This window comes from Chrysochloris asiatica, unplaced genomic scaffold (genome assembly GCF_000296735.1).
Source record: "Chrysochloris asiatica unplaced genomic scaffold, ChrAsi1.0 scaffold00005, whole genome shotgun sequence".
Lineage (NCBI taxonomy): Eukaryota > Metazoa > Chordata > Mammalia > Afrosoricida > Chrysochloridae > Chrysochloris > Chrysochloris asiatica.
In genome coordinates, this window is record NW_006408523.1 from 12,373,988 (window position 1) to 12,399,365 (window position 25,378).

The 25,378-nt window shown below is 40.5% G+C and overlaps 1 protein-coding gene across 1 annotated transcript in view; it reads left to right on the forward strand.

The window, feature by feature from the left end:
• The first annotated feature begins 139 nt into the window (after positions 1 to 139).
• LOC102831775 (poly [ADP-ribose] polymerase 4-like) overlaps positions 140 to 25,378 on the forward strand; it is a 90,515-nt gene continuing 65,276 nt past the window's right edge. Inside the window, exons 1-11 of the mRNA XM_006832059.1 lie at positions 140 to 271; positions 2,514 to 2,715; positions 7,630 to 7,696; positions 8,986 to 9,061; positions 10,002 to 10,115; positions 13,601 to 13,750; positions 15,053 to 15,190; positions 17,503 to 17,676; positions 20,276 to 20,436; positions 21,424 to 21,561; positions 23,816 to 23,911. Of these exons, the coding sequence (XP_006832122.1) occupies positions 140 to 271; positions 2,514 to 2,715; positions 7,630 to 7,696; positions 8,986 to 9,061; positions 10,002 to 10,115; positions 13,601 to 13,750; positions 15,053 to 15,190; positions 17,503 to 17,676; positions 20,276 to 20,436; positions 21,424 to 21,561; positions 23,816 to 23,911 (1,448 nt within the window). The remainder of the gene's footprint in view (positions 272 to 2,513; positions 2,716 to 7,629; positions 7,697 to 8,985; positions 9,062 to 10,001; positions 10,116 to 13,600; positions 13,751 to 15,052; positions 15,191 to 17,502; positions 17,677 to 20,275; positions 20,437 to 21,423; positions 21,562 to 23,815; positions 23,912 to 25,378) is intronic.

Here is a 25,378-nt window from a genome sequence, read left to right on the forward strand (position 1 = left end):
AAAAAAAAAAAAAAAAGCCCCATTCATCTACAGTTTGCATGTAGAACAATTCTAAATTCACTGAATATATTAGATTGACTGAGGGGAATGTCCTTAAAAACTATGGCTTCAAAATTGGTTTTTCTTTTTTTCCTGCAGGATGACTGTGGGGATCTTTGCAAATTGTTCGTTCTTTTTGAAAGTCAAGTGCCTATCTCGCCAGCAGAAGAAAAAGCTACAGACGAACATTAAGGAAAATGGTGGAACATTTTCCTTTTCATTAACTCCTCAGGTATTTGTAAATCTTATAAGAAATGCATAGTCAGAATCATGCACTGTGGGAACGTGGGTCATGGTTAGAGGAGTGAGCAGAGAAATTCGGGCAGCCTGAGGATGGCAGCAATGGAAGAAGAGCCAGGGAAGGCAGGACAATAATGATGTTGCTAATGTGGAAGTTGGGCCAGAGAGGGTCAGCAGACAGAAGACAGCCTGGTTTTGACTTCTCCCTGTTTCATTTAATTGTAAGATGATCCCAGATGCCTGTGGCTCTATTATTAGAGAGAGCACAGCTGAAGATATAAATAGAAATCATTTCAACATTTTGGCTCCAAAAATGTTGTCAAACAAGAGAAGCTGCTTGCTGTGCACAGAAAAGAAAACTGTAGTCACTGGCCAAAATGTCCACTCTAATACCAATACCTCTATGTGCAGATTTGGTATTGTGCACTTCGAGGCATTGGTGATATTAGAGTGTGGCTATGCAATATGCAGTATGAACTGGATTTTAGGATATAACTTGTACTCTCTGGTTGAAATCTTGAAAATAATTGTAGCTAACCCTCTCTTTTATAACAACTCATTGTAAGAAATAAAAATTGAAATCCCAAAGTTTTTTTCAGGTCCAATTAAGTCACAGGACTAAAACTGCGGTGTCTGACTCTTGGGGATTTCCCCCTCTATCGGTCAAGTCGATTTCATCATCTGCTCCACCCTTGCGTCCCGCCCTGGATGTGGTGATGTCGGCAACCACATTGCCTGTGAAGCAAATTCAGCTCCAGGTGCATGCTAGGCTTTTCTCTGAAGTCTAGTAGTTATTCTGTGAACAATGGAGGTTGCTGTTGTTGTTGTTAAGTGCCGTCGAGTTGATTCCAACCCATAGCGACTCATGGAGCAGCTGGTGAGCTTGAACTACTGACCTTGTAGTTCAAACGACTTTGCAATCTGCTGCATTAGCCCACAGTCTCACACCAGGACTCCGAATGTAGGAGGTAGAATGTTTCTATTTACCTCCAGTTTGGCAGAATTGTATACAGGCAGTCTCCGGATTACAAACATATGACTGATTTACATACAATCTGTAGTTGTGAACCTGCAAGGTCGGGTTGAGCCGTCAGCGGTTCAAACTCACCAGCTGCTCCTTGGAAACTCTATAAAGGGTCGCTATGAGTTGAAACTGACTCGACAGCACGTAGCAGCAACACAACCATCCATGGTTCATAAAAACAAACTGGTTCTACTTTGTGATGTGCATAAAAACTTTATTATTGCTGTAGTATTATGTTAAAGATATTTTAATGTATCTGGAAGTCTTTCATTAATTTTTTTCTATATATACTATATACCTGGTGTGGTGGTGTGGGTTAATGCGCAGGACTGCAAGGTCAGTTTGAACCAAAAGTTTGGCAATTCAAGTTCCCCATCCACTCCTTGGAAACCCTATACAGGGTCGCTATGAGTCAGAACAGACTCTACGGCACTTAACAACAACAAAAACACACTATCAACTAAGATAAATATTTGACTAACTGACATTACATATAAACCACACCTAACTGTTCTACATACAAATTCAATTTAAAGACAGATTAAGGAACTGAACTCGTTCATAATCTGGAGACCATCTGTGTATTTCCCTCATATGCTCTCCCTCACTTCCCTGTTATGACCCTATCTGTAGATGAATAAATAATTCGTACCTGTTATAACTTCTCATTTTATTTTTTGGAGAAGAATGCCAACATAATCTCTAATTTTTAGAAACTCCCATAACTGAGTGTAAACTTTTTTGGAAATTGTTTTGTTAATGTATATAAATGTATGAGAATGTTCATTAAAGTGTTGTTTACAGTGGTAAAACTTTGGAAATATACTCTAGGGTTGGCTAATCAATTATAATGCAGCCATACCATTCAAAGAGTCCTGGTGTGGCACTGTGGGTTAATGCGCAGGACTGCAAGGTCAGTTTGAACTAGAAGGTCAGTGGTTCAATCTCACCAGTTGCTCCTTGGAAACCCTACACAGGGTTGCTATGAGTCTGAACCGACTTAATGACACACAACAACAGCAATACTCTTCAAAAACTCATGAGTTGTTTTTTAACTTTTATGTAGCTAGAAATTATTTATTTTAGAAATCTGACAAAAGTTATTGCAAGTTAATTCAAATAAGACTTTTTAAGGGTGAAAATGACATACAAATAATTTATTTAAATGTGATTTTACTAATGCATAATGGGCTCACTCTTTTATTTACAGTGCACACACATAATCTTAGACAATGCTGTTGTCCTGAGTCAGTATCAAGCAAAATCTTTCCAAGAGAAGCACATCCATATTGTAAACCCAGATTTTATACATGAATCTGTCAAAGAAAGGAGACTCTTGGACGTGAAGAATTACAATCCTAATAAGTCACTGGGCATCACATTATCTTCTTGTCAAAAGGAAAGCACTTTTGGTAAGTATTTGTTTCCTAGTAAGCCCTTAATATATTACAGGTGTGCTGTCGAAAGAGGGGGGCGGGAAACAAAATAAAATCTTACTACTGACACCAAATTGTAAGGATCGGTTCCATTCCGTTCCATTCTGTTCCCCTTCTGTCCTGATGCCATTTGCATATATAGCGCTTCTTCCTCTGGCCCCCACCAGCTGGAGCTAGGTCAGACCTCCCAAGTTATAGGGCACAGTCTTCCAGAGGGTCAAGCCTGCCCAACACCCCAGACACCAGCCATAAGTTTGGGAGTTCCCTTGCTCTCACTTTTTATAAAAAAGAAGTTATATTTATTTATTATTGTGGTTTGGGTGAAAGGTTTGCAGAGCAAGTTAGTTTTCCATTTAACAATTTATACTCATTTTGTATACAATGTAACCTCGTATATACACAATGTTACAGCACTCTTCCTACTTCCTGTTCCCCTTTGCCCTTCTTTCCAGTCCCTTCCTGTCTTCTCCGGTTTGTAACTACATTAATACTGGCTGGCCTTTTGGTCTCCTATGTTTGATTGCTCTGAGGAGTACATCCTCATGAGTATTATTATTCATTTTATATAGTTCTATTTATTGTTTGAGGAGTCCTGGTGTGGCTCTGTGGGTTAATGCACTGGACTGCAAAGTTGCTTTGAACAGCAAGGTTGGCAGTTCAAGCTCACCAGCTGCTCCTTGGAAACTATATAGGGTTGCTATGGGTTGTATCTGACTCGATGGCATGTAACAACAACATCTTATTTATTGTTTGAAGTCCTCGTGTGATGCTGTAGGATAATTACTGGGCTAAACTCACCAGCCACTCCTCGGAAGCCCCATACAAGGGAGGGTCACTAGGAGTCAGAGCTGACTCACAACACTTAACAACAACAACAGGTCAAAAGTGAGGGTGTCCCTTCAAACCTGGAACTGAACCCACCCCCAGGGTGGGTTTGTTTGGCTGACAGGTAAACAATATATGTGACCCTGTATAGGGTTTCTGAGTATCACCTGGTGAATTTGAGCCGATGACCTTGTGGTTCAAACCGACCTTGTGGTCCAGTGTTTATACTATAGCACCATACCAGGACTCACTTTTGACCTTGTTGTTGTTGTTGTTAAGTGCTGTGGAGTCGGTTCCAACTCATAGCGACCCTGTACAGGGTTTCCGAGGCTGTAAATTTATGCAGGAGCAGAAAGCCTCATCTTTCTCCCACGGAGCAGCTGGTAGTTTCAAACTGCTGACCTTGCGGTTCGCAGCCCGATTCATAACCACTATGCTACCAGAGCTCCTTCACTTTTGAGCTACTGGCTATAAATTCAGGGCTTTTCCACTACTCTCTTAGGTTAGTCATCTGCTCAGGGGTTCCCAGACCCCCCTCCCAACTTCCTACCTGCTAACTCCTACTATTTTATATCTAGGATGACTCATAGACCTCAGGAAAGTGCTAAACGAAATGATTACAGGTTTATTATAGCAAAAATGATACAACTGGAGGGATGTACAGGGAAGGTTCCCATCCTGAAGCTTTCATGTCCCCAAAAGGGGCTCACTACCTTGGTTCCCATCCCGTGAGCACTGATGTCTGTTACCAACCAGGAAGCCGATGGTGGTTTCGTGGCCTGAGCTTTTATTGACGGTCTTGTTATTGCTGTTAATGTTAGGTGCTGTCTGGTCGGTTCCAACTCATAGCAACCGTGTATAGGGTTTCCAAAGTTTTAAATCTTTGTGGGAGCAGAAAGCCTCCTCTGTCTCTCACAGAGTGACTGGTGGACTTGAATTGCTGACCTTGTGATTAGCAGTCCAGTGCTTATCCTGCAGTGAGATCTCATTATGTAATTCATAGTCCAGCCCCTCTCCTGTGAGTTGAGTTGATATCACAAGTTTGATAGCACATAGTAGGTATTTCTGGCATAGCCAGCCCCCCCACTCCCCTCCCACCAATATGAGTCACATAGACTATTCAGTGTGGTCTGAAGCACAAAGAACTTCAATCATTGGGGAAAATATAAAGTTTTAGAAGTTATCTCTCAGAAACCAAGGGCAGAGATCAAATTCAACTTCACAAGGTTCTGCAGTAAACATTTTGGATTGTTGAAGATATTATAGAAAAAAAGATTATCCAGAAATACTACAAAACTGATTAGTCTTCTATTACCTCAGAAAATAAACAGCAAAAATCGTGACGGACAACATGATATGTTATCAAGTGAAGTAGATTTCTCAGCATCCAGATTAGTATGGTGAGATTCAAAATTACTACAAAAACATTGATCATTTCAGAAATCTTGTGGTGTAATTTTAACTGGGAAGGGGAAATAAAAAAGCTTTATGTTAAAATTTATAACCACAGCTTAATAATGTTTACAGGAACAAAAAGCCTCATCTTTCTCCTGTAGAAAGATGTGGACATTTACAAAGAATATTTTGCTATACAAGTTCTTTTCAAAAGATGATCTATCCAGTCAATGACATAGCCACAGAGGACTAGAGTGGAGAGTGAAGCATCCAGCTCATAAGAAGAGAGGGCGTATGCATAAGAAAACAGACACTTGGAGATAATACCCACTTGACCTGGCTTCAATGGCTGCATGATCAGAACGCAACTAGAAGAAGAAAGAAGATGGAAAGAAAGAGTAATCTGATACAGTTTGATGAACTTGACCTACACCGATGGATGCAGTAGCTCAAAAGAGGGAACAAATCTTTACAGCAAGAATTATTCCCACACCCTCCATATACAGAGTAGACAGGGATGAGCAACTTGGACATTGGCTACCCAAAATGGGGGGGCTACAAAGGCAAGAAGTGACTGGCTTACAAGCTTTCAAGAGGGATCCAGAGGGTGTGGAGGTAGGTAGACTCTCCACTGAGTAGAATCCAGTCTGTCAGGGTGGGGCTGATGAAAGGAGTCAGGGGTAGGTCTCTTGGGATACAATAGTGAATAATTGTTATCAGGACTGATTGTGAGGGTTGGAAATGTAAAGGTAGACATTTTGTAGCAAAAGGAAGGAAGTGGTTGACTTTGCAGGCCAGGGAGCGGAGGTCCCTGGGACCATCAAGGGAGAAGAGCGGAGTGTGGGACCCTACCCAGAGAAACAGTGACGCCAGAGATGGGGCAGAGACGATGACGTGGAGAGATGGAGTGGCTGGGGACTTTAGACCCAGAGAGGGAGAGGGGCCGTGTGCTGACAACTCGGGGGCAGGTTTGTGGGGTCTACCCTTTGGTTGGTTGATGATGCATGGAGGGGATTGTAGCCATGGCAGTGTAGGATGAGTGTAGAACTGGTGTCCTCCCATGTAAATTATCACATAATTCACAATAACACAGTGTTGTTGTTTTTTTAAAAAGACAACAACAACAACAAAAATATGATCTCTCCAGAAGCAACATCTCTTGTATAAATTTGGATTTTACTTTGGAATCTGACCAAGAAGAAAGCTTTTGGCTATAGAGAAATACTTGTCTCACAGTTTGGATCAAATGTCAAGCAATTCTGATAAATACTAATTTGTATCAGGCACATGCTGTATGTTGAATATGGATATGGAATCCTGGGGTGGCACTGTGGACTAATGCGTTGGACTACAACGTCTGTTTGAACTGCAAGGTCGGTGGTTCAAGTTCACCAGCTGCTTCTCAGAAACGTATATAGATTTGCTATGAGTTAGGCGCTGTAAGATCAGCACTGGACGGCGAGATCACTAGCAACTCCTCTGAAACCCTCTACAGGGTTGTTATGAGTCGGAACCTACTTGAGGGCACTTTAGCAACAGCAACATCAGTTAGTATAATAAATAACATTTTGATGATTCCTTTTTTAGACCAACCCTAGGAGGCGGATAGAGCCGTTGTACTTTCTTGCTGTTGCAATGAAGGGCAGACAAAGGAGAAGTGGGGGAGGATGAGACTCCTTTCATTGCAAATCTTTGAAATCAAAGCTATAATGAAAAATGGAAATAAAGAGTTATTCCTATGTACCTTAACGCTGTAGATAAGAACCATAGAAGACACGAAGTGTCCAGCCACGCACAGAAGCCCTTGAATTTCCCTTCTGTGACCCTGGAGTTTCCAGCTCCCTTCCTCTGTGACAGGGCACTTGGAACCTCATGCAGACCTTGCAGTGTATGCAAAATGCATTTCATAATGTGTTTATCTTAATCTTCACGAGAGGAAAATGCCACTCAAAGATTTTATGTCTATCAATGAATTTCAAATAATACAGATTACAGTAGAGAAAATTTCCCTCATATGCATATTAACATAGAATTATTGTATGTTATCTCCATCTTATACACCTTTCTCTGTTCTCACTTATATCGCCTTTGGGTTACCAATAACTATAGTTCATTTAAGGAACCCTGGTGATGCAATGGTTAAGTGCTTGGCTGCTAACTGAAAGGTTCACAGTTTGAGCCCACTCAGTGAATCTATGAGAGAAAAACCTGGCAGCCTGCCTCCATGAAGATTACAGTTAAGAAAGGCTTATAGAGCAATTCTACTTTGTCATATGAAGAAGCCTTGGTGGTGTAGTGGACTAGGCATTAGACTGCTAACCACAAGGTCAGCAGTTCGAATCCACCAGATGCTCCCCAAGAGAAAGATGAGACTTAATGCTCCCGTACAGATTTACAGCCTCAGAGGCCGGATACAGGGTCTCTGTGAGTCCGAACCAACTGGATAGCATACAACCACCACCATCACGCTATCACATGGAGTCCCTGTGAGTTGAAATGGACTCCATGACACCCAATAATATCATCCTAGTTAATTTAAGGACACCCAAAAACCAAACCAGCATGATAAATATGGTCTATATTCAAGAACCCTTACAACTTCAGCAGGTATTTACTGAGCATAGTAAATGTTTGATCAGTAAACAAGTATTTGCTTTGCTTTGATTCTAGGAGTGGAAACAGATGCTGCATCCCTGGACAGTTCCACAGAGAATGAAAACACCGTGGAAGTCACAGAGTAATCCGTTTCTGATTGTTACAACATTATAGTTCGTAAACGTGTTTGAAACCACAAGCATAGTATTAAAATACTATTGATACGCATTTTTAGTATTGACCTTTATAGTGTCTTCATTTATTTTGCTTATTTAATTATTTAAGAAATTTTAATTATTTAAGAGCTTGCACATCAATGATGATAGTAATAATTATTTGTAGCTTCTCAGTATTTTGTGAGATTGGATGTAATTATTAGATTAGCTGAGTTTTAAAACAGAAAAATCACTGGAGATAAAGATCTAGTAGGCCTACTCACTGTGTTAAGGAGCTCTGGTAGCGTAGTGGTTACGAATAGGGCTGTGAACCGCAAAGTCAGCAGTTCGAAACTACCAGCTGTTCCACAGGAAAAAGATGAGGCTTTCTGCTCCCATAAAGATTTACAGCCTCGGAAACCCTGTACAAGGTCGCTATGAGTTGGAACCGACTCCACAGCATACAACAACAACAACTGACTGTGTTACCTTACTGAGCAACAAAGTCTTTAGTAGTAAAGATGCTAATCACTTGTCTTTGATATTTTCAAAAGCGGAAATAACAATAACTGTCTATCAAGCTGTGAGTTTCAAGTTCTATGTGGTTACTTAAGGCATACCTCAGACAACAGCTGCTAATTAGGCACCACATTGGAAATTAACTTATTTGTTAATAGTAGTGTTATAAGAAAAGTAAAAATCCTGAATAAAACGTATGAATTGATGAAAAAGCTGGCCCATTTCTTTGGAAGGGAGTTAGCATAGTGCTTACGAGTCAGGTTGCTAACCTTAAGGTTAGCAATTCGACACTACCAGCTATTCTGTGGGAGGAATATGAGGCTTTCTGCTCCCATAAAGATTTACAGTCTTGGAAACCCTATTTAAGGTCTCTGTGAGTCGGAAGTGACTCCACAGCACATAACCACCACCAGCAGCAGCAAGTGGTGGTGTCTTGTCTTTATCTCTCGGCTGAAGCCCGGCAGCACACATCTCTGTGTGGCACTTTCTCCAGTCTGCTGACCTCTTACATTTACATCTCCTGCGTCTGCTCTCTAGGGTCTCTTCATCCAGTGCAGACAATCACAGGGCTTGGAACGAGAGCCTTAGAATCAGATAGGGACATCAGACCACCTCACTGTTAGAATATCTAACATTTAGCAAAGACTCTTAGCATATTTTGTAAGGAATTAGGAGCTCTTCAAGAAAAGGTCTGTGAAAATTCTATTTGGTGTAAAAATCCCCTTTAATGGTAAAATTTTGATTATACAAATTTTAGGTTTTATACAGAGAATATTGAAATTCCTCATTTTCCTGGAGAATTTGAAGTTGCAAAATATAACACCTTGGAAAAGGTAAGAGTTAAATTTCTATTTGAGAAAAAGAAATGTGGGTGTTTTCCTGTCCAGTAATTTTCTCATTGTTTCAAAATATATGTATGTTCTGAATAAAAATTTCATATTCTATGAGTTGATTTTTAAGTCAAGAAAATTTTTACATTTTAAATGTAATGTCTAATTTTTCAGTGTTTTGATTAATTAGGTAATGCATGCTTATAATAAAATTTGAACAGTACAGATTATTAATACAACATTAAAAATAACATTTCTCCCTGTGATGAATAGTTTCCTGTATTTAAAAATTGCAAATTAGATACCAAGTACTTATGTAGTATTAAATTTCCACTGCTTTTGCATTTAAAAAGAAAGCAAAGACTTTTTCTCTGGCTTTATACAAATTAAAATCAATACTAGAGTTCCAAATGAAACTCCATTAGTATTTTTCATAGGTTTTAATAAACAAAATGTAATTTGAAAATAGCATTTTCTTCTGTGATAAAGCTTGAAAAGTGACAATGTTTAAACATATACAGATATATCTGTGGCATAAATATGTTGTTATTGTTAAGTGCTGTCGAGTCGGTTCCAATTCATAGTGACCCTGTACAGGGTTTCTGAGGCTGTAAATCTTTACAGGAGCAGAAAGCCTCATCTTTCTCCTGCGGAGCAGCTGGTAGTTTCGAACTGTTGACCTTGCAGTTTGTAGCCCAGTTCGTAACCACAACGTTACCAGAGCGCCTTATGGCATAAATATACATGAGGAAACTATACCAAACTATGAAGTGACTATCTTAAAGTGGAGTGTCAGATGACTTTATTTTTTTATACTTTTCTGTACTTTGTAAACTATATTTCCAGATTAGCCTATATTACTTTCACAGTCTACGTTTTGAATGGTGTGTGTAGTTGGTTATTGAACCAAAGCAATTTATAACCTAGTGTCTTTTTTTTCCAGATTGGGACAGAGGGCGGGAAGGAAATTGTAGTGGTAGAACTGCGGTGCTTCCTAGAACGCAAGGACTGGCCTTTTCTAATAACCTCATCCTTCCTCCTGGACGATGGCAGCAAGGTATTGATCTGTGTATTGATTCCTACATGTCTGGCCACTCTTGACCATAATTAGGTTCCTTAACAGTGTTCATTAACAAACCAATTAGTTTACCTAGTGAATCACTTTGGAAAGAGGAAATGTATTCTGTTTTGGAGTTTGCAGGATGTGAATGCTTTACCCTAAATGGATGGCTGGGGGTCTCTTCATAGGAAACCCTTCCCTGATGAAGGGGATAGAGGGCTCATCACATTTTCCAAATCATTTACAAAATACTCTTCTATGTACATCTCCAAAAGCAATTGACTTTGCATACTGTATTAAGCAGCCAGAGTGCTCCTTGGAGGCCAAGATGGCTAAACTTCGTCTCTCATACTTCGGACTTGTTGTCAGGAGGGACCAGTTGCTGGAGAAGGATATCATGTTTGGTAAGATGGAGGGTCAGAGAAAAAGAGGAAGATCCCCAACGAGATGGATTGGCCAAGTGGCAGCATCAATGCACTCAAGTGTGGCAACAGTAGTGAGATTGGCCCAGGATTAGGCAGTGTTTTGTACTGCTATGCATAGGGTCGCTATGAGTTGGTACCTACTCAATGGCACCTAACAACAACAACAATATGCCTAACAATCTATTATGTGCCAGGATGCAAAGATACAACATATTTCACACCCTGACCTTCAGAAGTTACCATCTGGAAGGAAACTAAAGCATTAATAATGATCTGTGATTGTGAAAATACTGTGGGTTTGCAAGCAGTAGATACTTTTTTTGGGGGGGCGTGGGCAGCAACTCTAGTAGGTATGCTCACCATGGAATGGTCAATCACTCAAAATCAAAAGCAGCAGTCAAGAAATCAAACAACATATTGCATTAAGCAAATCTGCTGCACAAGATCTCTTTAAAGTATTCAAGAGCAAAAATGTCAGTTTCAGGACTAAAGTGTCCCTGACCCAAACCATGGTATTTTCAGTAGCTTGTGAAAGTTGGACAGTGAATAAGGAAGATCATAGAAGAAGTGATGCATTTGAGTTGTGGTGTTGGAGGAGAGTATGAAAAGTACCATGGATGGCTAGAATGTGCCTTAGAAATCAGAATGGGGAGACTTTGTCCCTCACACTTTGGACATACTATCAGGAGGGACCAGCCCCTGGAGAAGGACATCATGCTTGGTAAAGTGGAGGGTCAGAAAACAAGGAAGACAGCCAATGAGATGGACTGCCACAATGGAGCAACAACAGGCTCAAGCATTACAGTTGTGAGAACGCTGCAGGAAGACCCTTAATGAGCTGGATTGGCACAGTGGCAGCAGCAGTGGGTTCAAGTTTAGCAAGGATTGTGCGGGTGGCTCAGGACCGGGCAGTATTTTGTTCTGTTGTGCGTAGAACTCTATGAGTCAGAACTGACTCTGTGGCACCTGACAGCTACAGCTATGGGCTCAGGAGTCACAGACAACCTATAAAAGTGAAGGCTTTGAGGAGGCTCTCAAATCAAGAGCGCAGAGAACTGGAGGAACCAGCACTGACCCTTGACCACCCTTCAGGTCTGGAAAGCCAAATTTAAAGCTAAGCGCTAGATAGGTATCTAGGGAGGACAATAATACTAATAAGGTGTGCTCCTCATAGAATGACCAGTCATTCCAAATCACAAGGGCAACATTTACCTAAAAACAAAGTTGAGAAGGGATGGGAAGAAGGTTAGAATGGAAATAGGAACCATTGTTTCGTGGAGGGGATTGAAATCACTGAATTGGAGCAATGTCTATGATTTGTTGAATGTAAACCGATGATCTTGTCTGTAAACCTTCACTCAATTCACAATTAACAGTTTTTTAAAAAGTAAAGAGCACAGTTCTACTCTAAAATAATTATGAAACAAAAATGGATTCATAATTCATACCCAAAGTGTAACTAAAATGCTTCAGTGCCCACTATGGTGTCTTCTAAACTAGACATTCAGACTTATAGTTCTCCTATGGGCCACACTGGAACTAGAAGAGTACAGGCAACAGAAGGCATTTTCTTCAGTGGGAGTGGTCCTCCCAGGTTCCTGCCCTTGGTGTCAGCCCAGATAGAAAGGAAAGGAGACTTCCATTAGGTGGGCATGGCATCCCTACTGGCTTAGAAGCCCTGCCTCGCAGGAGCCAATACCTCTTGTACTTGGTTGACTTTGTGCCATGGAGTTGGTTCTGACTCAGAGTGACCCTGAACATGCTTTCTGAGGCTGTAAATCTTCACAGGAGCAGAAAGCATCATCTTTCTAACTGTTGTTTCTAACTGTTGATCTTGAGGTTAGCACCCCACTATGCTACCAGAGCTCCTTATCTCTTGCAATAGAGGCATGCATTCCAGGTGTCCTTAAGGGACATGTCCAGTCATAGGGGTCACCACTCCCAGGGAAATCCACAGCTAAGGTTCCTTACCAGGTGTTTATCATTCATTCATAAACTCCCAGTCCAGATGCAGTGTGCTATTTAGAGGTCAATATTATGCAGTTTTGCTTAATTTCAGTTGCCATCCCAACCTGTATCAGGCTTTGATTGAACTAGAGCTACAAAGTTAATTCATGGGTCACATTTGGGGTAAAAAGTAGATAAAAATCAAGTTGAAAATCATGGCAGAATATAGAATGTATGAGAATTTTGTTTCTCATTTAATGTTATCTTCTTAATGGAGACACTTGACCACACTGTGTGAAAGGTCACCATACCCCTTGGGCTGCACAGCCAGCTCCTGGTGTTACTGGTAGGACACGTGGCCATGCAGGGGCAAGGGGTTCAGAAGAGTGGAGTGTCACGTCTGTAGGCAGGCTGGAGTGCAGGGGCAGAGGTGTGGGCTGTCTGTGCCTCTCGAGAGAACTGCATACCTGCTTTTCCTTCCCAGTCCTTCTATTTGACTGTGTATTTCTCTAGCAATACCTCCTTTTTTTGCAGTATGTTTTCATCTCCTCTAATTTGTTTTTGTCATCTTGCAACACCTACAAAGGCAGACTTCAAAGCTTATTAGAATGCTCTGTGAGGTGAGAACGTGTGGGCTCTGAATGAACTCCAAGTGACTACAGTGCGTCAAGTAGCTCTTTTCTGTCTTCCGTCTGCTCAATCCAGCCATCCTCCCAGCTTACTTTTGGGTTTTCAGCTGTTGTGTGAAGAACTGAAGGCTTAAGTAATTATTGGTTGTTGTTGTTAAGTGCTGTTCAGTTGGTTCCGACCCATAGTGACCCTGTACGAGGATTCCAAAGAGCGGCTGGTGAACTCGAACCACTGACCTTGCAGTTAAACCGACCTTGCAGTCCAGCGCATTAACCTGCAGCACTCCACCAAGAGTGCTAAGTAATTACAAGGGGGGCAGGAACCAAGAAGTCAAGAAGTTTCTAAACTCCTTCGTGGCAGGGATCTAATGCCTTATTTATGTTTCTGTTCCCTCATGGTACATAATGTGTATTCAGTAAACATTGGCAGGTGAGTGGTACATCCATATCCTAAGACTTTGCTATATTATGTAATTCACAGACTAGAAAACAGATCTCTGGAAAGAAAACTTCAGTAGCTGCAAGTGAGTGCTATGAAAATTACATCGAAGAACTGAAGAAACAAGGATTTCTGTTAAGAGAAAATTTTACACTGGAAGCGACCCAATTAGCATCTGAAAAACTGCAAGCAGTAAGATTAGTTTCTGTGTGTTTGTTCTTCTGGCTTTGATAATTTTGTGTTCCTGATTTAGCGGGTTTTTTTTGATGTGTGTGCTGGGAAAGTATACACAACAAAACAAAACATACCTATTCAACAATTCCTATATGTGTGAGGGGGCTTCAAAAAGTTTGTGGAAAAATGGAATTAAAAGATAATGAAAATGGTCCACGAACTTTTTGAAGCCCCCTCATATAATTCATTGACATTCTTCAGGTTTTGCCATCATTTTTACACTCCTTTACCAAATCATTCACCATCATTAACATAAACTCACTCTCCCAAGCAATAGCTTCTCCTTTCCCCCTTCTCCCACCTCTGATAACCACTAATAATCTTGGGGTTTCTATACATTTGCTATTTTATAGAAGCGAGATTACACAGTGTTTGTCATTATTCCTTTTGTGACTACAGACTTCGCTCCACATAATGTTCTCAGGGTTCATCTAGGTTGTGACGTATATCAGAAACTTCATTCCTTTTTATAGCTGAGTGATATGCCACTGTTTGTAGACGCTGCAGGTTGTTTATACATCCATAATGAAAGTTGTAGTCTAATCTTCATTAGTAAGTGCTTCGAGTCTTCTTTTTCAGTAAGATTGTGTCATTTGCATTTCTCAGACTCTTAATCAATCAGCCTCCAATCCTGATGCTGCACCCTTCTTCTACTCCAGCTTCTCTTCTCAGATTATTTGCTCAGTTACAGACTAAGTAAGTGTGGTGAAAGAATACAACCCTGCCACACACCTTTACTGATTTTAAACTACTCAGTTCTCCTGGTGCTATTCAAAGGACTGCCTCTAGGTTCTGCATAAGCACAATTAAGTGTTAGTGAATTCCTGTTCTTTATAATGTTATACATAGTTTACATTCATCCTATCGTATATCATTTCATTGCCATGGTTACAATCCCCCAATCCCCTCCATGCATCATCAACCAACCAAAGGGTATACCCTGCAAGCCTTCCCTGCCCCCGTCCCCCCAGGTCATCAGCACACAGCCCCTCTCCCTCTCTGGGTCTAAAGTCCCCAGCTGCTCCATCTCTCCATGTCATTGTTTCTGCCTCCATCTCTGGCGTCACTGTTTCTCTGGGTAGGGTCCCGCATTCAGCTCCCTTGATGGTCCCAGGGACCTCTGCTCCTGGACTGCAAAGTTAACCGCTCCCCCTCCTTTTGTTATAAAATGTCTACCTTTACATTTCCAACCCTCTCAGTCAGTCCTGATAGCATTTATTCCATGATTACTTTTTGTTGATTTGTTTTTTGTTGCTATAGTTGCTTTTGGAGGAGGTAATAAATTCAAATACTCTGAGCCAAGAGGTGAGTGATTTGGTGGAGATGATTTGGACAGAAACTCTTGGTCACCTGGAGCACACACTTCTGAAACCAGTGAACACAATTAGTCTTAATGATGTAAGTAATGACGTCCTTGAAATAGACTCTCCAACAGCCTGCTTCCGGGTTCATTAGCTTAAATAACTATACTTACGGCTTGGTGCTCGTCAAGTTGAGTTCGTGACTGACTGTTCTTCCCTTTCACCTGGATGAAAGGAGCGCAAGAGAACACTCGTGGAAAATAAGCTTTCAAGAAAACTAGACATTCTTGTCTGTACAATGCTCAGACACCTGAGCTAATCAGAGTAGCGCTTTACTGCTAGTTAATGGTGATGTAGGATAAGCACTAGACGGCTAACCACAAGGTTGGTGGTTCAAACCCACCAACTGCTCCTCAGAAACCCTACACAGGGTTTGTTATGAGTCAGAACTATGACACTTACCAACAACGAACTATGAAGTTTGAGCCTCTAGGTCAGGGGGCTAACTAATGTGCCTAAGGGATGGGGATGGTTCTGGTCGTCAGTTATTGACCAAATCTTAACCTTTTTCATAGCCAACAACTTTAGAGGCTTGTAACTTCTGACTTCTTTGGGAAATGCAAGTATGTTTCCTACCCGTAGAGCAACCCCAATGCTGCCGAGTCAATGATGAACTTACGGTTCGGTTCATGGTTCGAGCTCGCCACCCTCTTCACAGGAGAAAAATAGGCCTTTCTGCTCCTGTGAAGATTTAAAGCCTCGGAAATCTAATACAGGGTCACTATGAGCTGGAACCGACTTAACAGCACTTAACAACCACAACAACATAGGACCCAGTAGATGTACTCCCTGAGGTTTCCGAGGTGGTAAATCTTTATGGAAGTATATTGCTTCATCTTCTTTGGATAGCAGTCCAAAGCTTAACCCATTCCAGGGCACCTTGGTATGCTTCCCACCCACCAGAAAATACATCTGATGATGTCAATTTGCATTTGAAGGAGCAAATGAAAGAAAATATTCCCAGTGGTACAGCTTGTGAATTGCATTGTCATATTAAAACAGTACAGACATAAATTAAAAAAAAATAAAACAAAAACAGTATAGACAAATTCCTGTGTGCAATTTAGCTAGTTTATTTCATGGAGAAAAGGTTTTCCTAGGTTGAAGCCCGTAAAGTAAATGTGTAATTAGAAACATCTTCTGGAGGGTTTTTGTTCCTAGTTCAATTCTGACATCTTTCTAAATTCCTTATGTCAAACGTGAGTCTCTTGCAATAGCATTCCTGTCTGTCTGTCTGTCTTGCTCTTTCTCTGAAAGGGTAAATCAAAATGTATTTTGACCACAGAAATTTTTATTAAACAAAAATATCAAAATGTGAAGCTATTGTTTTTCCACATATTCTCCAAGTTGATACATCTGAAGTGGGTGTTCTCATCTCTCTAGCCTGTCCCCAAAGAATTCTGTGCTTTTTGATTTACACCATGTCAGAATTCTTGTTTGTATTCTTTTTCAGTGTTGAGTTTGGGGAACAAATAGAAATCGGAAGGGACAAGATCAGGGCTGTAGGGTGGATTTTTTTGTTGTTGTTGTCGTTCAGTGCCATGGAGTCAGTTCTGATTCATAGCAACCATGTATAGGGTTTCCAAGGAGTGGCTGGTGGGTTTGAACTGCTGACCTTGTGGTTCAAACCAACCTTGCAATCTAGTGCTTATCCCACAACATCATACCAGGACTCCTGTATATATATGCGTGAGTCCTGGTATGGCACCATAGGATAAGCCCTTGACTACTAACCCCAAGGTCCATGGGTCAAACCTTCCAGCTGCTCCTTGGAAACCCTATACAGGGTCGCTATGAGTCAGAACTGACTCCACAGCAGTTAACCACAACAAATGAATACATCGATTATCTCTTTGTATAGGTGTTTTTGTTTTTTTTGTTTTTTTTCTATATCCACTGTTGTTGTTAGGTGCCCTGGAGTTGGTTCTGACTCATACTGACCTTATGCACAACAGAACAAGCACTGGCTGATCCGGCACCAACCTCACAATTGTTGCTACATTTGAGCCCAAATCTGCTGCCACTGTGCCAGTCCATCTTGTTGGGGGCCTCCCTCTTTTATGCTGCCCCCCTCTATTTTACCAAGTGTGATGTCCTTCTCCAGGGACCAATCCTTCCTGATAATATGTCCATATGTGTCTACATGTATAAGAATGTTTTTTTCCTCTGGTTAAGCTGAGATAAGTTCTGGAAGAATCTTCATGGCATCACCTTCACCATTGAGAAACATCTATAGTAAAGATCAGCATTTGTTTTTGGCAAACTGATAGTTGTAACATGTCTAAGAATTGTTTTAGATATTTCACTCTGATTTAATGTTAATGATTTTGTATCATCTTATATTGAAAGGTGAGCAAGGCAGAGGGCATTCTCCTTCTAGTAAAGACGGCCCTGAAAAATGGAAAAACAGCAGAACAATTGCAAAAAATGATGACTGAATTCTACAGATTAATACCTCACAAAGGTACAACAACTGAAGAAGTTAACCTAAGACTGTTAGCTAAGAAAGAGGACCTCTGCCAGGTAAATCTCTGAAATGTGTAATTCAATTTAAAATACTTTTAGGAGTCTTATTCTGATGAATAAGGTAACACTGAGTCAGTGCAGTTGGCTCTTGAGTTGTATGCAAAAGCAACCCTTTTAAAATGCTTGGGTACTTGCACAAGTCCTCTAGGCTGTATTACCAAACGTAAATATGTTGGCATAATACTACGAATGTAAAGAGTTGTTTGGAACTGATAAACAACTGTGGTAGTGGTGGTTATGTGCCGTGGAGTCGGTTCCAACTCATGGTGACCCTGTACAGGGTTTCCGAGGCTGTAAATCTTTACGGGAGCAGAAAGCCTCATCTTTCTCCCACGGAACAGCTGGTAGATTCAAACGGCTAACCTTGTGCTTAGAAGCTCCATTCATAATCCACTGTGCTACCAGAACTCTTTTGCTACACTGTGAAATAATTTTCTTGAGAATGAAATGAGTTAGGCTTCTGTCTGCAAAAGAATGGAAATCCACAACTCAGTAGGACTTTTATTTTGCTACATAGTAAGAAGTATGGATGTAGGGGGCTGCTGGCTCATTCCATTCAGAGTTAATGGAACCTTCAAGGTCCCAGCTTCGTTCCATCTCTGTGTTCGTCCATTGAACCGGCAGCTTCACTCTCAGCCTGGCTCCCCTCATGAGCACCTTGTGTTGTAATAGTTCACAGTAACAATTCTTTTTGTGTCTGTTACAGGGTGCCCCTCCCCAGCAGACTCCCTGACTTTGTTCAGAATTGAGTCATGTGTCCATTCCTGAGTCATTTGCTGACAGGAGAATGGAGTTACAGGATTGACTAAAACCTGGCTATGGGTCCCTGATTCTTACAGAGAAGGACAGATACCTGAAAAGACTAGGGATCTTGTTAGAGAAGGGGAAGGGGAGGTCGATGTTGGATTAGGTAGCTGTAGTGTCCACCACTGTCTTACTCAAAGCAGAAGTCATTCTCTGGGTCTGAGTTGCCTCTTCTGTGCATGAAGGGATTGGGGCAAGATATTCAGTACGTAACCTAGACTTCAGAGGAGATTGTAGATGAAAAGTTTGCATGTTTGGAGGAAACCATAGCTTTCAATGGATTTCCAAAGGAGTATGTAATCCAAGAAAAGTTAAAACCAGTAAATGAACTAGCAAATGAGATGATAGTGGTCCATTCCTGACTTAAAATTCCATAAATGTTTATTATCTCCTATTGTCCTTAATTGCCTAATGCACATCATAACGAGACCCAGTCACTAGCTTTGTTATTGAGAGGGGATGGCAAATGTCCAAGCAAATACTTTTCAAGTTTATATTTTGAGTAGGTAATGCATCTGCCTGACTGAAAAGTCAAAATTATGTACTTCTCAAAGATGTACTTGGACAAGTGTGTATTCTACCCTTAGCCCTTGTAACCGGCCATTTCCCTAATCCCCCAATAAATTGACATTTTTATTAGTTTATTTGTCTTTGCACTGTTTCTTTATGCAAAGAAATAGAAATATGAGCATGTATTTTAATTTCTCCTTTCTTTTTTACATATATATGGTATACTTGCTGTTTTGTACATTGCTTTCTTCCATTAATATATTTTGTGCATAGAAGTCATCTTCATTCTACTATCCTACTGTGGATCCTACTATCCATATTGTGTGGATGTTCCCTATTGTCAGACATTTGGGTTTCCACATTTTGCTACTCCAAGCAATGCCACAATGAATTGTGTTGTGTTGGATACTGTAGAGTTGGTTGCGACTCATTGTGACCCTGTGTACAACAGAATGAAACACTCCCAGTCTTGCCCCAGCCCACAGTTGTTGCTACATATGAGCCAATTGTTGTAGCAACTGTGTCAGTCCATCTCTTTGAGGGTCTTCCTCTTTTTTGCTGACCCTGTATTTTACCAAAGCCACGGATGAAAAAATTGAAGAATTCTACCAACTTCTTCAGTCTGAAATTGATCAAACATATAATCAAGATGCATTGATAACTACCAGTGATTGGAATGCGGACGTTGGAAACAAAGAGGAAGGATCGTGGTTGAAAATATGACCCTGGTATTAGAAAAAATGCTGGTGATCACATGATAGAATTTTGCAAGATCTATGATTTCTTCGTTGCAAATACCATTTTTCAATGATTTGATATACTTGGGTCATTTGGACCCATGTCTTACTCATCTTCATACCTTTCAAGCCAAATACAATGCTTGGCTTACAGAACATGCTTCATGCATTTGTATTACACAATACTGAACATGAAACCTGGTGATCTGAGTTTCCATTTAGTCGAGAGTCCATTAACTTCTCAGAGCGCACTTTCCTTCCTTTACTATAAGGATTATAACACCTATCTCACAGTGTTGAAGTAAGGATTAAATTAAATGATGTGTTTGAAAACACTGTGTGTTCTCCTGATGTATATTATCATAGATTATGCTGAGAGGAATTAAATCACCTATAATATGGCACTAGCAGTACAGGCAGATCCTGTCAACAGTTTGGGGGGAAACCTTCATTTTTCCGAAGTTTTTGATAAAGTCTTAATGCAATGTGAGTATTAGTTTTGATTTATGTTGATCCTAACATCTGTGTATCATTATTGTCTACAGCTAATAAGAGACATGGTAAATGTCTGTGAAACTAATTTGTCAAAACCCAACCCACCATCTCTTGCCAAATATCGAGCTTTGAGATGCAAAATTGAGCATGTTGAGCAGGACACTGAAGAATTTTTCAGTATTAAAAAACAGATCTTGAAGAATAATCAGAGGTAAGCATAAAAAGAAACATGGTCTATCAATGCTGTTGTCAAGTGTTGCCGAGTCTGTTCCAACTCATAGCAACCTTGTCTAGGATTTCCAAGGCGCAACTGGTGAGTTTGAACCGCTGACTTTGTGGTCCAGTGTGCTGTGCCACATGAGGATTCCTATCATTATGTAGTGACCTGTCATTGTTGTTTGTTGTTAAGTGCCATCAATTTGGTTCTGACCCATAGCGACCCTGTATAGAGTTTCCAAGGAGCAGCTGGTGAACTTGAACTCAGCTTTACAGTCCAGCACATTAACCCACAACTGGTTCGTCACAGTTACCTAATCATTTAACTATCAGTAGCAGGATAACTGGAGAGCTCAATGGATCTGTAGGATAAGCACTGGACTGCATAATCACAAGGTCAGCAGTTCGAACCCACCAGCCTCTCCATGGGAGAAAGATGAAGTTTTCTGCTCCTACAAAGATTTACAGCCTCAGAAACCTCACACAGGGTCACTAGGAGTAAGAACTAACTCGGTGGTACGCAACAACTAATTCAAATCTAGTAAAATTTTGTTCAGCTTTCCTTGGCCAGTCATCTTCAAAACATATTCCCCCAGACTTTTCTCAAAATTTCCTTTTATATTATCGGATCCTTTTGACTTAACTTTTGACCCTCTCCCAAATGGTTTTGTGGGCTCTGAGTCCTGGTAAGATAAGCACTGGACTACAAGGTCAGTTTGAGCCACAAGGTCAGCAGCTCAAACCCACCAGCTACTCCTCAGAAACCCTACACAAGGTCACTATGAGGCGGAACTGATTCAATGGCACTAAACAACAACAACAACAATATAAATTAAGGCAGAAACAGGAGGGGGAGAACTCTTCAGAGAGTCAGAGGGAAGGAAAACGATGTCTTCACACTCTGAGGAGGGAGAACTGAAGTTTGGCAGTCATCTCATTTAATTCAGGCAAACCCTTGGATTTTTCTCCCTAATTTTCATAGTAAAAGTCCAGTGGACATCCTACAAATATACCGAGTTGGGAGAGTGAATGAAACCACAGAATTTTTGAGCAAACTTGGCAATGTGAAGTCCTTATTGCATGGATCGCCAGTGCGAAACATTGTAGGAATTCTATCCCGGTAAGAGTATGCCATTTTGTTTTCCAATACTTTATCCTCACAAATGTGAAGTGGTTTACTGTCTTTCTATACTTTATGAATCTTTTCATTTAAAATGAGTCTTACTGGAGTCTGAAGAAAATTATGCAGTGTAAATTACGGATTTATTATTTAATATTTTAAGTGCCTTATGTGGGTATGAATATTCTATTGAGAAAGTAAAATATGAAGACAAATGACTCTTTATTACACGATTCTCCATATGCATCTAATCTAGGAATTGCCAGGTGCTTAAAGAGAAAGGTTTAGAAATTAGAGTGTCCAGATTGTGTGATTTATCTATTTAAAAAATGATAATCTAATTTTTTGGTTGCTTTGTATAGCCACTTAGGACTGAGACTGAAGTCACGGCGGGTCTAGGGAAGATATGGTTACATTTAGATCCTTAGTTAAATACTGAAGAAACTTAGAAAGAAAGAAACTTACAAGATCTATCCGGAGAAAACTTTAAACTACTATTGAGGGACCCAAAAGACAGCTGCCTTAATCTGAATGGTGTCCATTTTTCTCAAATTAATGTATTGATTTAGAGGTATCACAGTAATAGTAGCAAGATTTTAAAAAAATAAATAAAAATCTGATTCTACAGTGCATAGTTTTTAAAAATTGGATGATGCTGAAAAAAAAGACTAATGAGGGAGGGATAACCAATCAGATGTCAAAACATTTAATGAATTTACATTAATTACAGCAGTGAGGTACCACTCATACAGATGGGTGTACACATCTCTATCAGCTTAAAGTTGTTTGTATTTTGATGTGCATGCCTTCTGTGTCCTCGCTAAAGCATTGATGGAAATGTTGGACAGGCCAGAGTCCCTCTATTTAGATGTTGGGGGCATTCTCAGGGACTCAGTAAACCTGCCTTCCATCTCCATGGTTTCTAGAGTAGTTTCAGTGGACCACTGCTCCGGAAACCATCAAAAGGAATCCAGCCCTCGGTCTCTGCCCTCTAGGAAACTATAACCTGGTAGAAAGAAAAGATACAGACAAGTAACAAGTAGGAAAAAAATCACAGTCACATAGGAAGAAGGACATAGATAAACCCCAAGGCATTCTCATACAGAGAAAGGTTTTATTTCTTTTTAAGCAAGTCAGTTGGTAGCATATGGTATATATGAGGGCACTTCAGAAAGACTATAGATACACGGGATAAAAAGATAATGAAAGTTTTCCACAAACTTTTTGAAGCCCCCTTGTATATCAAATAGAAATGTTTATTGTCAGTGTACTTTTGTAAATAAAGGTAGACTTTCCTATAACACAAGAACATTACATTTGAATTATGATTGAATTGCAATAAGGAGCACTGAGTGGAGTAGTTACATGTTGGGCTGCTAACCAAAAGATCAGCAGATTGAATCTACCAGCTGCTCCTTGGAAGAAAGATGAGGCTTTCTGCTCCCAAAGAGATTTACTGCCTTGGAAACTCTACACAAGGTCACTAAGAGTCAGAACTGACTCTACACCACACCACCACCACCTGCACCACCATTGTGCACGTGGTAGGTTAGGGGAGCACCAGAGATGACGTCTGTAATAACTGACGGTCTTGAAGAAGTGATGACTAAGGCATTGATGGTGAGACACAACAGGAGCAAAACCACAGAAATAGGGTCGGTCGAGAAGTTTGATGTGACAAAAGGAGCCATGTCAGAAGGGAAGCTGGCATAATCACAGAAAACATTTCTAATTAAAAATTAGTTTGATACTCATTTTGCTTTACATTTTGCAAAATTAATTCAATTTCATACTATACAATTCAAACAATAGATGTTTATGTAGTAACAAGTGGAAGCCTCCTTTCTCCATCTTCCCAGAGATAACCATGGCCTACAGTTTGATTGCAGAGTGTTCTTTGAAGACTAGAAGCCCCAGAAGGATCTGTATAAGATCTTGAGCAAGGGGAAGACACAGGCAGTCTTAGGCTTAAAGCATTGTCCTGCTGCAAACTGGAGTGGGGCGGGAGGGTTTGGATTGAAACCGAGCCTGGGGTAGAGCCCAAAGGCAGAAAAAATGCAGCCAACAGCTGGTCAAGATGGTGTTGAGAAGCCAGCTAGAGCTCGCTACATTTTGATAGCACCTAGAACTCCCTCTGTGTTAAGATCCTTTTTTTCTTTTCATTTCAAGTGTTTTAAACAGCACCTGTCTCAGTTAAAGGCTGTGCTAACAGATGATTTTTTTCCCCCCTAGTAAATCATCATTTTCTTTTCAGAGGGCTACTTTTACCCAAAGTGGTTGAAGATCAAGGCGTGAAACGAACAGACATTGGCAATCTTGGGAGTGGGATATATTTCAGTGATTCATTCAGGTTAGTATGCTGCATTTATAATCACGTTTCCCACCACCAGGGAATTATGGGTGAATGTTTGCTGAGAGTTTCTTATCTAGGAAACAGATCCTTAAAAGGAACCAGTTTTCTCAGTAGATTATAAAAGCATGTCATGTGTAGTGATTATTTGGAAAAATTACATCTGAAATTATCTTCATGATTTTACTAGTCTGAGAGCTTTTATATTTGCTTAGTCACTTAATTTTTACAACAGCCCTCTGAGGTTAGGACTTTTATTATCTGAATATCATAGATGAGGAAATTAGGGACAGAAAGGGATTTTTGCCTCGGACCACAGAGCGAAATACAAATATGATTCTGGTGGGACTCAAGCTTTCAGTCAGTCTTTCTTGAAAGCCAGCAGTTTTCACCGCTATACCATGATTTTTTCTGCTCAACAGTTTATTTGAGGCACTGTAGGATAAGCACTTCACTGCTAACTGCAAGGTTGGTGATTGAAACTCATGAGCCACTCCTTAGAAAAAACCTATTCAGGATCACTATGAGTCAGAACTGACCCATTGGAACTGGACAATAACATCAACATTGTACACTGACTATATATATCTGGAGGCATGCTGGGATGCTATAGGATAAGCCCTGGACTGCTAACTGCAAGGTTGGCAGTTCAAACCCACCAATCGCTCCTCGGAAGCCCCATAGAGGGTCTCCGTGAGTCAGAACTGACTCGATGGCACTTAACAACAGTCCTTGTTAATATTTATACTTGTTTTCACAGTAGTCACAGTGAACTGAATTGTCAACCTGAATTGTGCTTGGCACTGGGCTCAGGGCTCTGTGTACATACTTCTTATACACCATGGCTGCTTTGACATCGTCAAAGGACTCAACTTATGTTCCTTTGCAAAGTTCTTTGAGTTTGGGGAACAAAAAGAAGTCTGAATGGGCAAGATCAGGGCTGTAGGGTGAATGGAGTTAGGTTTCCCAATGAAATTCTCATAGAACATCCCTAGCTACCCTTGAAGAATGAGCAGATATATTGTGATGGAGAAAGAATTTCTCGACACAACTTTCCTGACCTTTTTCTCACCAATTTTTTAAAATTTCTTCATAATAAGCCCCCATGATCATCCTACATCTTGTATACATGAGGGGACAACATCAAAAGGAGTCCTGGTGTGGAGCTATAGGAGGAGGTGACGTCTATGCTTTCCTCCAAATCTTTATTAGTTAGTAAGAGATCTACCTGTTGCCATAGTAAACACCAGAGTGGTAAAAGACAAGGAAAAACATTTTATAAATCAGGAAAAGGAGTCCTGGTGTAGCGCTGTGGGTTAATGCGTTGGGCTGCAAGGTCAGTTTGAACCACAAGGTTTGCAGTTGCTCCTCGGAAACCCTATACAGGGTCGCTAGGAGTCAGAACTGATTCCATGGCACTTAACAACAACAACAACAATCGGGAAAAAATAGATTTAATTCCTTGCA